Source organism: Typopeltis vanoorti, chromosome 10, assembly GCF_054136105.1.
Source record: "Typopeltis vanoorti isolate ZY-2024b chromosome 10, IOZ_Tvanoo_1.0, whole genome shotgun sequence".
In the NCBI taxonomy this organism is placed as follows: Eukaryota; Metazoa; Arthropoda; class Arachnida; order Uropygi; family Thelyphonidae; genus Typopeltis; species Typopeltis vanoorti.
The window spans coordinates 105,784,329-105,801,174 of record NC_143558.1 but is presented as its reverse complement, the minus strand read 5'-3'; the positions used below and the strand labels follow the sequence as shown (position 1 = coordinate 105,801,174).

Here is a 16,846-nt window from a genome sequence, read left to right as displayed (position 1 = left end):
GTACAACAGAAGTTCCCTATCATCATCTACCTGTAATTTAAATAACTGCCGTTGCAGGGCTTTTCCTCGAACAGAATATACAATTTTAAATGTAATATCCAAAACATTTTTTGTGTTTAATCTTTTACTACGCAGTACTTGTTGGTAATAATACGGTGGTATGTTAAAAAATCTGGATATTTCTCATCGTTTTTACATAATGAAATGAAGCCTGATTTATTACCTATCATTGCATATACACAAGACACAAGTTTAAAAAGCAGAAGTTTGTGTTTTTTCACAAATTCATCAAATGCCGAAAAAATGTCTTCTCCCCTAGTCCTTCCAAATAATGGTATAATTTTCAAAAGTTCTTCTTTACTTGAATAATCTTGAAATACCATTAACTGAGCAATATCAGTGAAGACATATGATTCATCAAATTGTAATGAAAATGCAACACACTGGTGAATGTCTGACATTAACCTGGCCTGGAAACATTTCTCTGGCAATTGGAACTCTTCCTTTCAGCAATTTGAAACCCTTGTCTGCGGCGTAGAAATAGTCTCTCTCTAGCGACTTCTCGAACCAAGACGCTCCTTTTTGGAAACGGGAAACTCCTCTCTCAAGCAATGTGGATCCGGGCAGTCTCTCTGACGGCGACTCTGGACCAGGTGGCCTCCTCTCTGACAGCAATTCTGGAACTGGGACCCCTTCAGTCCCTTTTTATTAGGCCTCCTCTGAGACCTCGCATGAAGTTTGACAATTCCCAAAGAATCGGTATGAGTCTTTAATCTTAAGTTTCAAGTTCAGCATGCCTTTGGTTCTCCTCCGCTTTCTTTTGATAGTAAGTTGCCTGCCATCGGAAAGTTGTTTGAACTCTTTCTGACTGACTTCGGAGATGTTTACACTTAGAGCCTGCAAGCCTTTCTCATACATACATTAATAGCAATCTTTCTAATGCCATGTACAACTTCGACGACAAAAACATTGCCTTTGTTTTTAACACTCTAACATATTCTTATTAAAGCAGTATATACAGTTAGCTTCAAAAGAGTTATTTACAAAAGCATCTAATACAAACTATACCAAGACAAACAAAGTTTATTTTTTTACAATATTCACATGGGGCTTAACCCAAGTAAAAAATCGATGTAAAGTGCTTTGGAATATTTAATATTTAAGCTACAATCGAGTTTTTACACTTTGCTTACAATCGTATTCACTCGGCTTGCCGTTTGACTTCCACTGATCCAAATTAATTCATTTACCCAGACTTATAAGAAAATTACTGATTTGACAATTTTAACAAAAAATAAATAAACAATAGCAATACACTTAAAGATAGCAATACAAATTAAAAATAATGATAAATAAAATATTATGTTTTCAGTTTTAATTAAATTTGTAAGTAAGGAGGAATACACAAGAGATCATCGACCAAAAATCGCTCCGTGATCGATGGGTTGAACACTCCTGGTGTATGGGAAGCATTTAAAAATACTTTAATGATGCAATATGAATATATGTCTTGAGAGTTCAAAGAATAAACAGGATAGGAGCCAAATGGATGAATAATCTTATCTAGCAAGAGATTTGTAAGGAAAGGATGACGTGGAAGGAATACCATGTGCACATGGATGATGTTCATTATGTAAAGTATAAGCAGCAGGCCAGAAGAGTCACAACTGTTGTACAGAAAGCTAAGTCTCAGTATGAAAAGAAACTGCTGTGCAAGCTAAACAATCCCAAAGAATTCGATCGTTATGCTACAAGTAAAAGAAAGAATGAACATGAAAAAATAACTCTACTGGATGCAGATGGTGTGAGGGTGACGGATCAAAAGAGGTTGTTCAACTAATGAGTGCTAGTTTTGATAAAAGTTATCAACTTAGTATATGCAACGTTGAACTCATTCCTACCACTTCAATGGATGAAGAAACTAAGGTGTATGAGGAGGGGATATTAGTGCTGTTGCACACACTGAATAAAAATTCGCAATAGGGACTGATGGGATAACAGCATGGATGCTAAAAGAGTGTTCAGCTGAATTAGCTATTCCTTTAACCAAGCTATATAATTTGAGTCTCAGAACAGAGAAGATTCTGCAGGAGAAGAAAGAATGTATGATAATCCTATTGAATGAGTGATGCAAAGACCAATGTATCCAACTACTGACCAATCAGTATCTCAGGAGTGGTAGCAGTGAAGATTTTGGAAAGGTTGATGGTTCATATGTATACAAAATTTATTTTGTTAATTAAGTTATATTCACGTATATTTTTTATTTATTTATTTTTTTTTTGTCACCAGCAGTCAGGGTAGAGTAAACGATTAACAAAGCATTTAGATTTAGCTTACTTTTGTGTAGTGTCATGATGTGGCTTGTGTCCTGTGCATATGTTTTCCTGATGATGAGTCACCTCAATACATAGGTCAAAACACCGAGTGTTATTTTCATAATTGTAAGTGATGTCTCCATAAATTCTGAATACTGACAACTGAGTAACTTTAAAAGAAAGAAGAACAATGTTTTGTTCAAAACATTTGTTTATATTCGGAATATTTAAAACTTAATTCAGTATACTTCGGCTGAATATTTGATGTTTTGGCCAAAATGTAGAATGAAGAAAACTTGAAAAATGCATAATAACACTTCACTTAACCATGTGAAGCGTGTTATGTTATGTTATGACACATGAAAATGCAAAAATTAAAAGAATCATCTTATTTGATAACCAAATATATATATATATACACACACACACACACACACACACGCACAAAAACTTAGAAAGTTCTTTAAGCAGTACAAGTTAAGGCAACTCCGATAGCAAGGATTGTATCCAGATAAACTCTCTAGTCTATTCAAAACCTTCTAGGTTTTTATATATATAATATGATATATATATATATTTTTTTCATCTTTTTTTGACTGACTGAAACCAAGAAAATAGATAAGTTAATTTAATGGAGCACACAACATGTCTCATCAAAAATGACTGTCAGGTGTGGTAACACTTAAAGCAAATTAAAAAACATAAAAAACCATAAAAACACTGTGCTATTATAATAACAGATTTGTGAATTGAAGTTAAGTGTGAACTGTCAATTCAAATCGAATTGAATTAGACAATTCAAACTTAACTTCAGTTCACAAGTCTGTTATTATAATAGCACAGTGTTTTTATGGTTTTTATATTTTTTAATTTGCTTTAAGTGTTACCACACCTGAAGAAGTCATTTTTGACAAAACATGTTGTGTGCTCCATTAAATTAACTTATCTATTTTCTCAGTTTCAGTCAGTCAAAAAAAGATGAACAGATGAACCGAGTCAGTGTAACTACTGATTTTATATATATATATATGTATATGTATATGTGTGTGTGTATACACACACATATACAGTTATATATATATACTGTACAGAGTTGTAGAGTAGATGTCCTCCCGCAATGAGTCTTCGGACTCCTTAGAGGTGTCAAGAATAACAACAATAATAATAATATATCATATATATATATACATATATATATATATATATATATGATAAACTCTCTAGCCTATTCAAAACCTTTTATGTTTTATATATATCTGATTAAGAAATAAGCATTAATCTTTAATATCTCCTATTTCTTTTTATTTTTCGTCACAGAAATGAAGACTTTTCGGCTATTCTTTGTTAAAAAGTGAAAGTAAAATTTGCTTTCTGTGAATATAATGAAATTGTCAAATAAAAGCATAGAGCTGAGAGACATTAATTTCGTATTAGTAAGATACTGAAAGGAGAGTATTATGGATCCATCCATATTTTTATAGCCAAATGTAGAAAGAAAGCTTTGAAAATTTGCCAGACCTTATGGAAAAAATAACTTTCTCATAAGCTCTCTGGTAAATATTCAATCTGGATATCATCAAGTATATTATTTATTCCAAATGAAGTCTTTTTTTTTTATCTATATTTTAATATTTGACTAGACAGCTACAAAAAGTTCACTTATGATGAATTTAACTTTTTGGCACTGGATTGTTATGGTACCAGAGTTGTTGCAGTTTTAAGGTTCCTGCATGATCATAGACCATGCAGAAACCTTAAAACTGACAAGCAATTCTAACTGTACAAACAGTTCAAATCGCTTGTCAGGCCAGTGAAACCTAAATCAATACACCAATAAAAGGCAAATATATGAGCTCCTGTGCAGAGCTTCTTATTCTTTAAACAGTCTAAGCCAAGAGAACTTCAATGAAATTTCTCATAAACTCTCTGGTAATTTTCAAAACTTTAAGTTTCTTTCTACATTTATCTATAAAATATGTTTGGATTTATAATATTATCCATTTCAATATAATATAACTATCATTAAGTTTTACAGGGAACATTCATTTATTTGTTTATTATAGGAAACATATATGCATTTATTTCCTCAAAACAAAATAAAAAATGCATTAGGAAAAAAAATTAGCATTATTAACATTCAGAATATGTAAGTAGAGCTAATCTCAGGTGGTAAACATAATGGCAGAGGAAAGGTTAGCAAAACAAGTATTCTTTGCCAGGAAGGTAAGAAAAAGACCTAGAAGAGACCAAGATCAAAGTGGAATGATAATACAGTAAAAAGTGCGATAGAACAGCGCTTCCCAAACTGTGAGCCGCGGCCCCCTTGGGGGCCATAGGTTTTGTTGAGGGGGCCGTAAAAGAATGAAAAAAATTTTAAATGTTTTAAGACTAAGTAGATTTTTTTATCTTAAAAGAAACGTATTTAATTTTTATTATTTATTTCTTTTTTGTTATTTTTTACATTTTAATGGGAAAAAAATCACACATTGGTGTTGGTTCAAATCTTGTTTCCTGCATATTTCAGCGCTTAATGAATATTAGTAAATACTGTATATGCTTATTCATATCCCTTTCATTTCAAAGCAGAAATCTAAGAATTGCAGTTTCAAATATTTCACCTGATATTGACTTTTTGTGTAGCAGTATTGAAACACATCCATCACATTAAATTGTTATTAAACTTCTCTTTTTTTTTTTTTAATTCTTTCTTTATTACTAATCATTTTATGTTTCATGTGCTTGTACTGCAAATGTACAATAACAATATATCTATCTATATAAAAATATGAGATAATGTGCCATGTCAAATGTGTATGTAAAATGCTAAAATTGTTAGATCCTGAATGGAGAAATTTTGCAAGGAAATTGTTCATTCAGGATTTAACATGCAAAATCTAACTACTTAAGGAAATACCTGTACACCAGCAGAAAATAAAGAAAACTTGTTTAATTTATATGAGAATATGTATTCCTTATATGTGATGTATAGAAATTTATTGCTGTCTAGCGGAAAATCAAATTAGAGAAATTATGTCAAAAAAGTAGAATTTATATAAGAGAAATGTTGGCTTATTTTTGGTCTCATTAAGCTATCTAGTATACTGTAAATCACCAGACGGGTAATAAGTAGCAGTCCAAAGGTCGCATGTGAACCATACAAGTCAAGCGTAGAGGCGAAGGCAATGGCTTACACGGAAGGTGACGGTAGCACGCTTTCCATGAAAACAGCAACCTAAGAGCAAAGGGAGCGTAAAGGATCGACTTAAGGACATAAACGATAAGGGTCGTGTGGAAAAGACCCAGCAAAATAAGGGGTGCACGAGAGGAGAATATAAGGTAATGTGCGCCATACTGAGCCTTCTTCTTTCTTGTTCCTGCTTAGGGAGTTTTGACAGGTGGTTCGTGAGAGTGAGGAGTGTAGGTGTTGCGATATCGAACAGCGGGCCTTTTCCTGGAGATGCCTAGAAATTCCACACGGAGCCATTCGTGAATTATCGTCCTTTGCAGAATCGTGCCATCGCTGAATGTCCCATCGGAAGGAGCGGAGAAAGTTCCTTTAGACACAGCAAAAACACATTCATGTCCGTTACTAGTTCAAGGACAACGTAGCCACAACGTCGGGAGCAGAGACAGCCTAATCGGAAGGTAACCAGAATCAACACGTGGTAGCGACTAGACCGATTCGGTAACGTAGAGAAACTTTATTATATGTTTCAGAAGTATTAGAAGAAAGAAAAGTGTGTGTAATTATAAGATGTGGGCAAGTTATTAGAGGACTTTAGTGAGATTAATTATTTGCAATAGCCAAGTTCTGTTGAACAAAAGAATTGTTTCGGAAGCTATTCTCATACTTGAATGTGACTGAGTTTGATAATAAAATTAAGATTGCAGATAGCCTTCAGTTGAGTAACTCCAGAATATATAATATGTAATCAATGAGTCGCATGTGGAAAGGGATAGTAAGTTTATGTGGTATTGTGTTTACTTTCTACCTTATCTAGTTTGATTAATAATTTGGGAACTAACTGAGTGTGTTTCACTACCTTAGAATGTATTAACTTCCTTAGCATGAACTTTATTTAGTATTAAAATGAAATTTTTGAATATATGATTCATTTTAGTTGTACGTGTCTTAAAATTCCAATAAACATGTTTTATTACTTATGCCTGAGTCATGCCTGATTACAAGATCAAATTACCACTTATAAAATAGAACCTTAGCAGGAAGAATTTAGAAGGTAAATAAAGATAGATTACAGGTCACGACTGCTAGTACTAGAAATCTATATGACTATAACGAAGTGCATAATGGTGTGAGTATGCCTTAAGATCTAGGATTGTTTCCCTGAGCAAGAATCTCTTCTGTTATAGGATACTGGCTGGCGCAGCATAATATAAATTTTGCCAGTATCTGAAAAGGAAATAACCCTAGATAGAAATTTCTTAGTCTAGAGAGTAGAATGAATAATAGCAATTATTGGGATAATAAAAATAGAAAATTTAGCAGAAAGTAATGACATAACGATGGCACAGCTGGTAAAATGTTTACAGCCCCTAAAATTAAGGTAAATAGATCTGTAATCACTGTAAGTTGGTTTTGACCTCATATCAGGCAGTCAGGCATTTATTGGGATTGTAGAAATTTGAGAAAGTTTGTTTTTGTTAGATTGTAAGCTGAATGCAGGCAGGAACATAATTCTACTTGTAAGCTGACAGAAAAAGATAGTCGGATTGAATCTATGGAAAACGACCCTGGAATGAAAAAGGTAAAACAAAAATGGAAACAACAAAATATAATACACATGGCAACCTGGAATGTAAGAGGAATAGCATATAAAGAAATAGAATTAGACCAACTATTAAATAAAAAAAATTTTAAAATAGCAGTAATCACTGAAACAAAAAAGAAATCAAAAGGAACTATGAGAACCGAAAATTTTAATGTGATATATAGTGGAGTTGGCAGAGACCAAAGACCACAAACAGGAGTCATGATTTGGATTCATAACTCCCTTTCAAAACAGTTAAAACATTATAAATTATGGAATGAAAGAATAACAGAAACTAGAATAAAAACAGATAGAGGCAATTTGACAAAAATTGGTTTATATACCCCAGAAGAAGGAAGAGAATAGGATAATATTGATTTTTATAATCAGCTATAAAACATACAATAAATTAAATAAAAATGATTATGTAATTTTAGCAGGAGACTTAAATGCAAGAATTGGAAACACAAAAATTAATAATATAGGAATACATGGAGAACATACTCTAAACAGGAATGGTAAAAAATTGATCAACTTTGTAGTACATTATAACCTAAAAATAATGAATTCCTTCTATAAACATAAAGACATACATAAATATACTTGAGAAGGGGAAGGATGGAAATAATTATTAGATTACTTTATATTAAATGAAAAGACATCAAACTTTTCACTAGATGTTAGAGTTCACAGAGGATATGAAATAAGCAGTGACCACTTCCTTGTTAAATAAAATTAAGATTACCACCTAAATGGCTACAAGTAACAAGAACAAAAAGAAAATTTAAAACATTTGTTTATAAACTAGACTATTGAATGACACAAATATACAATGGCTATATGAACAAAGAATTAACCAATATCTAGATAAAATAAAACAAATTGAATTAACAGAAATAGAATGGCTTAATATAGAAAACGATACTAAATGCAGCAGCAAATGAAAGCTTAGGAAAGACCAAAAAACTCAATAAAAAGAAAAAACTGAAGATTTAGGATGATACAATTAAAGAAATAATCAAAAAGAAAAAAAGAAGTCTATCACAAATGGTTAAGCAGTAAAAGATTAGAAGATGAAATAGAATATAGAAGAATAAGAGCCATAGCTAAACGAGAAGTCAGAAAAAGACATACAGAATCATGGAACAAATTTGTCTCTAATTTAGAACATGATTTATATAAAATAAGACCCAATGTATACAAGATTTTGAAACACTTAAATGCAGATACCAAAGAAAACATAAAATTAAACACCGAATTGAAATTAGAAGAATTTCTAAATGACTACACAGAACTGTGGACAGACAAATGTTTTAAAAAAGACAACTGGCAAACAATTAACAAACATGAAAAGGAAATAACTAAAGACGAATTAGAAATCAGCCTGAAAGAAACAAGAAACGGAAAATCACCTGGAGAAGATAAGCTAGGTTCAGAACTATATAAATACGCAGGAACAAGATTCAAAGAAAGACTCGTTATTTTTAAATAAAATTTATTCAACGGGTATCCCCCCCCCCCACAATAGAATGGAAAAAAAAGCAATTGTGATTCCTATCTTTAAAAAAGGTAATAGAGATGACCCTAAAAACTATAGAGGTATCATTATACTAAATTCCTGTTACAAAATATATAGCAGAATATTAAATAGCAAACTAATGAAATATCCCAAAAACTTTATTTTAGAAGTACAGAATGGATTTAGAAAAGGACGATCATGTATAGACCCGGCCTTTTGCCTAAAATTAATAATAGAGAAAAAAAGAGAATACAATTTAGAAACACATATTGCATTTATTGACTTAGAAAAAAGCATTTGACAAAATTAAAAGAAACATATTACTTAACATATTAAAAGAAAGACAAATATCAAATAATATCCTAAAAGCTATCAAAAGTTACTTAAGTATAAAGAGCTAATAAGCTTCATTTCGGCAATGAAAACATTACTTAAATTAAGGGGATATTAATATACCTAATACCTAAGAAGAGCGATCTGAACTTCCCCCACCTTTGCAACGAGTTGCCCAGTATTGTACTACGTACTAGGATCACTTGCATTGGCTAACGCTAGTGTCGCCGATACTTTATAGTTTACTATACTATATTCGGCAAGAAACTCTCTGATTCCGATCTTTGAGTTTCTTATTCAGTTTTAAAACTATGTGGGATTTAATATCCCCTTAATTTAAGTAATGCTATCAAAAGTATATATAAAAATAATCAAATACAAATAAGATTAAATCACGAGATATCATCTAGGAGAGAGATAAACCAAGGGGTCCGACAGGGATGTCCCCTCTCAGCAACTCTTTTTAATATCTACTTAAATGAAATAATAATAAAATGGAATAAAAATTTAAATCAAGGAATTAAACTTTCTCCTACAGTGAACTTAAACACTCTCCTTTTTGCCAACGACCAAATAATGATTACAAATTGTGAAGATAACTTACAGAAAGCAATTTTAGATCTAAATAAGCTAGCCAATGATTATGGTATGATAATATCAACAGAAAAATCAAAAACCATGGCCTTTAAAGGACAAGATCCAGCAAGAACTAAAACAGTAATAGATAACAAGATCTTAGAACAGGTGAATTCATTTAACTACCTACGATGTATGATGACATATGAAAATGAAAAAGACATAAACGTAAAAATTGCAAAATATTTAAAAATAACATATGTAATTAACTCTATATTTAAACCAAACCTAGTTCAAAAACAAACCAGGCTAAAAGTATACAATACATTAGCCCTACCAGTCTTAATGTATGGAAGCAAAATCTGGACAATAAAACAAAAAGACAAACAAAGATTAACAACAGCGGAAATGAAGTTTATGGGAAAAACTGCAAAGTATACCCTATTTGATCACAAAAGAAATGAAGAAATTATGAAAGAATTAAACCAAGAACCAGTAAGAGAAAAAATTAAAAAATATAAACATAAATGGATGGAACATGTTCAAAGAATGAAAACAGAAAGATTACCAAACCAAGCCTTAAAGTACAAGCCATTAGGAAAAAGAAAAAACTAGGACGGCCTCTTAAACAATAACTTCAAAGGCCAGAACAGGCCATGCTATGCCTAAATCCTTGATACGCATGATGATGATGGATTTATTCATCAAAATGAATTCACAATAAATTATAATTTAGGAAAATAAATATTTTGGTATTTTGGGGAGAAATCTATGTCCAGTGTCTTTGCAAATATTTCTGACCTTTGAAAAAACTTTTGATGAATATGCTGGTGACTGGTGCCAAAAACATTTTCCTCTAAGTATTACATTGTAGAATAAATTTATTAATTACCCTTGGAAATCTTTCATTTGAACAACTGAATATGACCTGTTATCCACTACAATTATTTCAGCCATGAGAAGATTTTGTCTGTCATTTGCAATTTTTTTTTTTTTGATTATTGTTTAACATCAAATAACATATGTAATTTTGGTGAATTTATTTAGATTCTGAGTGCTTACTTGTTCTTGCACTGTGGTTTGATATTTCAGCTTCATTTTGTTTGACAAATTCATCACTACTGCTTGAGTTTTTACATGATTACACATCTCTATATAGATGTGTAATCAGGAAGTACATGATTACACATCAGAGATGTGTAATCATGTACTTCCTTTTTTCTGTATTAACCAGATATTTTGTTATTTGAATACTTTAGATTTTGCAAAACAAAACATGAGATAAATCAAAACAGTAAAGTTTTATTTTATTTTATTATTATTATTCAAAGCCAAAACTGTATTTTTTGTTCAATATTTTAAGACATAATATAAACAACTTTTAAGACTGTATAATGTAAATTGATATAAAAACACCAGTGGAAGTGCAAAAAACCCAAAAAAGCCTTTGTACAGTCATGGAAAATAAGAGAAAGATTTCCTGATTCATTGTGTTTATGACATAACAGGAATTTTTCTGCTTCAGTCATCCAAATATTAAATCTTTCTACTGGTTTGGCCAAAGCCGATTATTTGAAGAAAAAAAAAAAAAAAAAGCCAAAATTAGTCAAATAGCGAAGCAAAAAATAATATTTGGCACATCCCTGGTGGTATCACATTTTGTCCCCTACACCTCCTAAAAATACTATTTTGTCACTCAATTCCAGATACTATTATAGTCACACATGTACCGCAATAAAAAAACTGATTTATAAGTATAATTCACTTAGTTATCATAAGACATCAGTGTAGACAGAGAACAACGATACGGATTTCTTTTTAATTATTTTATTCTCTTTCCCACTGAACGTATCTTGACCACAGCTATTGCTCTACATGATGATATGGCCCAACAAATCTGGACTCTTTCAGCAAGATGCTCCATGTCCAAATGTTGCATTATTCAAAACATGGTTTGAAGACCTATCCAAGCATTTTGCATGCTCCTCTGGTCACCTAATTCTCCTAATATGAATTCCATTGAACATTCATAGGATCATATGAAATACTGCATCTGCCACTCACTCAGCTGTTCATCTCTAGGATACTTTTGTCTAGTTAGAATATCCCAAGACACTTTCTGTGGTCCAGTGGAGTCCATGCTAAAGCAGGTAGGTGTAAGCAGTAATCTCATCTCAGCCAAAGGATGCATAACTCACAACTAGATAGGTAGGTGGTCATAATGTCCTGGTTCATAAGTGTATATAAATATGTGTGTGTGTGTGCGTGTGGCATTTCAATGTGACAGGGAAATATTGAAAAGTCCTATATATATATTGTAATTTAGAGTGAGGGGGGGATGAAGTGAAAATAAAATTATATATTTGACAGGCATTCGTACTTTTCAAATGTAAAATGCATATCGCACACAGATATAATGTTTCTATCTCGTTTTATCCATTAACGTGATTTCAGAATAATATTTCGTTGCGAAAGGCAGTATTGTAATTAAATAATGCAAAAGCAGATTTTGCTTTGTATTCGATTTCATACCTTCAAAATCCAAAGGCTCTGGTTTTACTTCCGCAAACGAATCTTCTCTCTTAACTTTTTCAAGTAAAAATGAATCGTCTTCTTCATTATCTTCATTAATCCTTATCTTTTCTCGAGGCTTTTCAATTAATACAGAACTATCATCATCGAAATGTTCACGGGCCTTCTTCCTTTCCTTTTCTTTACGGCTAGATTTATGGTGCTTATGACCATCTTTCTCTCGTGAACGGGACCGTGATCGTTTCCTGTGTTTCTTCCTGTCTTTATCCTTGTGTTTTTTGGAAGAGCCCATACTGTCTAAATAGAATTATTACTTTAATTACTTTAAAGCTAATAACATGTACATTAAGTAACAATAATGTTAATAAACGGCAATGCTAAAATAAATACATCGATAGAACAACTACCATCACTTTCAGTAACGCAAAGTAAATCGCCAGCACTCTCTGGTGATCATTTTTAAAAATGTAGAAATTATAGGTATTATTTCTGGGGAAATTAAAAAAAAATTGGTTCCCATGCAGGACATTAATGACGCAGAGGATGAAGCTTGACGCTATTTATATTCACTGTTGTCTGTTTCGGGAACAGTGATGGGAGAAGTTTGTGAGCTACTTAGCTCGCCCTGAGGGGGGAAGAGGTGGTTATGCGTCGTCGTTGGGTGTTAGGATGGCTTTAGGTCTTTTATGTTTCCAGTGGTCATTACCATCGTAGTTTCCGGATTGCTGAATTAATTTGTTTCGATGCATGGACACCATCGTGAAGTATTTTTCTCCTAGGAAGCGTATTAGTGAGGATATGTGGAGATAATTTTGTCCCGATGGATCTAGTTGTTCCTCACCAACCACGGGACTTCCAGGATCATCTGTAGCCACTTGTTTTGTAGTCTTTGTAGCTTGAGGATATTTGTCTTGGAAGTATGGCTCCAGGCTGAGGAGGCGTATGTAATTGTGGGACGGATCACTGTCTTGTAGAGTAGAATATTGTTTCTTGTAATTAGTGTGCCGTGTCTATTGATCAGGGAATACAGCTGGGCGATGACTTTTGATGTTTTGGTTCATGTGCTCTTGATGTGGCTGTTGAAGGATAATCTTTTGTCCAGGAGTATTCCAAGGTATTTAGTTTCGGTTTTCCAGGGAATTTTTATGTTGAACAGGGTGATGTATCCTTTGAGGGATGCTTGTCTTCTTGTGAAGAGTAGAGTTGTGCTTTTCTGGGGGTTCACTTGTAGTCGTTAGTCTGCAAACCATTTTTGTAAATTCTGGATAGTGTCTTGTAGTTTTTTGGTTGCGGGATCTGGCTAGTATTGCCGTGTCGTCTGCATAGAGGGCGGTGGTGGATGTGAGAGGATTTTGAGGGATGTCTGACATGTAAATGTTGAACAGAATCGGGGCCAGCAGTGATCCTGGGGAACTCCGGCCATGATTTGTCGTTGGGTTGAGACTGTCACTTATTTTGACTTGCATCTTCCTGTTTGTGAGGTGTGACTTGATGAGGTGTATCGTGTTTAGTGGAATGTTTGAGATGATAAGTTTGTAAAGCAGACCCTGGTGCCAGATCTTGTCGAAGGCCTTTGAGATGTCTACGAAGACGGCTCCAGTGTGCTGATTCCAATTGAATCCTGTGGTAATGTGTTCTACCAGTCTGTGGATCTGTTGGGTAGTGCTGTGGTTTTGACGGAAGCCAAATTGTTCTTGTGGAATGATGTTTAGTTTGTTAACCTGTTCTTGGAGTCTGATGAGAGTAATTTTCTCTGCTATTTTTCCTAGATTGGATAGCAGGCTGATGGGATGGTAATTTTCTGGTAGGTCTGGGTCTTTGCCTGGCTTGTGAATTGGGATAATGTCAGATATTTTCCATGACTGGGCGAAGTGCTGCCATTTTAGGATGGAGTTGATGATGTTTTCCAGATGTACTATGGCTTTGTGTGTTAGTGGCTTGATGACTGTTCGTGATGCTGTCGGGTCCTGGGGCTTTTTTGTTCTTGAGGTGGTTGATGATGCTGGTTATTTCAGTGGATGAGGTGGGCGTAATAGGGCTTGGATTGTTGTCTGGGCGATTTATTGTGAATCTGACTTTACGATGGATATTGTATATGTGACTGCAGTTTATGTTCTCGTATGAAGAGCTGCATTGCTTTTCTAGATTTCTTGCTATGGCTTCTGCTTTGTCGGTGTTTGTGTACACTAGTCACAGACGCCGACAAAATAAACAGAACGTAATATATGCGCAAAAAGCGCCGTGATATCTAAAGGGAATTTGTTCTGTAAAAGAGGGACTGTGTCGTTGATTGTGACATTCGCAAAGAGGGCAGAGACGTCAAAACAGGCTATTAAATCATCTTTTTCTAATGTAATTCATATTTAAGAATTTAGGGACACATAATGCACCTGTTGAAATGATTATTTTACTAATTATTAATAAAATAACACTCATGCAACAACAAGTAAAATAATCATTTCAACAGGTGTATTATGTGTCCCTAAATTCTTAAATATGAATTACATTAGAAAAAGATGATTTAATAGCCTGTTTTGACGTCTCTGCCCTCTTTGCGAATGTCACAATCAACGACACAATCCCTCTTTTACAGAACAAATTCCCTTTAGATATCACGGCGCTTTTTGCGCATATATTACGTTCTGTTTATTTTGTGTGGCAAAACGCTTCCTACCTACAAAAAGAAGGCACAGCCATGGGCTTGCCATTATCCTCCCCTATTGCTAACTTTCATATGGAAAATTTTGAGCAATATGCTCTAGATTCCTCTCCTTTAAAACTCAAAGTCTGGTTTAGATATGTTGACGATGTTTTAGAGATCTAACCCCCTGGCCGCCAGACACTAGACACTTTCCTTAGCCACCTAAACAAACAATACAAATGCATATACTTCACAATTGAGATTGAAAAACAGAACACACCTCCGTTTCTAGATACACTTGTCACACGTCTTCCTTCTGGCAGTCTTTCCTTCACTGTTTATTGGAAACCGACACATACTTGCCAATATATACTCATAAACTCCTACCGCCACCCAACACAAAAACTAGATGTCATTAATACTTTAAAAAACAGGGCTTTGAAAATCTACTCCAATGAACAAGCACTGAAAGACGAATTTAAAGTTATTAGCAATACTTTTCTAAAAAATTGGTTACAGCCAAAATACCATTAACAAAATTCTCTACAAGACCTCAATAAAAAAAAAAAAGATAAACCAGACTACAACAAAACTATAACCATTCCTTACATTAAAGGGACATCAGATAAAATAAACAGAATACTACAGAAATACAACCTCAAAGCCACTTTTAAACCTCCTGTAAAATTAAAATTTAAAAGCTTACTCAGCTCATCCAAAGACCCACTCACTCTGCTTGTCCATCCTGGCGTATACCATATTTATAGCAACTGTAATATACCATACATAGGGGAAACAGGGCACAATTCCTATCAGACAAAAGGAACATAAACGATGCATTAAATATACTACTATGGTGAAGCTAGCCCTCTGATCATGCCCTGAACACTTTGCATAGAATTGACTGGAAAAACACCAGTTGCTTGCATCACACCAAAACATGGTATGAACGCAAATTTAAGGAAGTCTATAAGATTCTTATCAATCACCCCAATCTGAACAATAATGATGGTCTAAAAATCCCAAGCATATGGAAGGCTCATTCTACCCAAAGAACCTTTCTTCCTAAGAGCTAACTATAAACAAGACTAGATAATCTAGAATCTTACATCTAATATAACAACTGTCATGTTAAAATAGGACACCATTGTTAGTGTAAGAAAACTATCAATATGAAAGAATGTTTCTCCTGTGTTATCTTAAATAGAATTTAGCTTTGATGTAGTTTCAAAATATATAATTAATTTTTAGTTTTATCTGTATCTTTTTTTTTTCACTAGAGGTCATGTCAGTAGAATAACGGTGACCAAATCATTGTTTCTTTAGTTTACTGCGTGAAATGTAACTCAGGTGTCCTTATATATTTCTATATACTCCAGATGATGACCTTGATATGAAAGCAAAACGTCGGAAAATAAAAATAGGTATTTATAACATGGTTGTAAAATCCATAATTTCAAAAATGAATGCTGATCACCGTACAACACTAAAAGAAAGCATAATACATAAATTGCTATTCTTTTGATGAAGTAGGCAAAGAATGCTTACCTGTTGAAAACTTTTACTGTTTCAAAATAAAAAAGAGGAAGAATTTTTTGAAAAAATATATGGCAACATTTTTCTTTCTTCATTATAGCTAATTAATTTTTTTATTAAATTAAGCAATGACAACAGAAAGAGATAAAGAAAAAATTTCAATAAACTTGGAAAATATAAAGCGATTTACTTATTTTGGCTGTCTCATTATTCGCAATCTCGACAACACATAAAGAATAAAATACAGATTTAACAAAGGATGGTCTAGTATGAATAAATTAAACAAAATATGGAAAAATAACAGCATTTCAAAAAAAGTCTCGAAGTAAAATTCTATAAAACCATTATTATACCTACAGTAACGTATGCAGCAGAGGCATGGACACTCAGTCGTACGAAATATAGAAAATCAGTGCATTCGAAATGAAATGCGTAAGAATAATAAATAAGCCTCACTGGTCAGAACACAAAAGAAATGAGCACGTCAACGCATAAATTAAACTATAGAAGTTATCATAGCTGTAATTCTTAAACAGTGATTAAGATGGTATGGACTCCTCCGGAGAATGTCCTTCAAATATTACCCAGTATAGACTTGAATGGGATCATTGAATAAGGCGAT

General features: G+C 33.2%; 1 protein-coding gene across 1 annotated transcript in view; it reads right to left on the bottom strand.

Moving 5' to 3' along the window:
* LOC150102650 (U4/U6.U5 tri-snRNP-associated protein 1) overlaps positions 1-12,475 on the bottom strand; it is a 323,990-nt gene extending 311,515 nt beyond the window's left edge. Inside the window, exon 1 of the mRNA XM_090399032.1 lies at positions 12,048-12,475. Coding sequence (XP_090255158.1) covers positions 12,048-12,339 — 292 coding nt within the window. The 5' untranslated portion in view covers positions 12,340-12,475. The remainder of the gene's footprint in view (positions 1-12,047) is intronic.
* Positions 12,476-16,846: the final 4,371 nt, after the last annotated feature.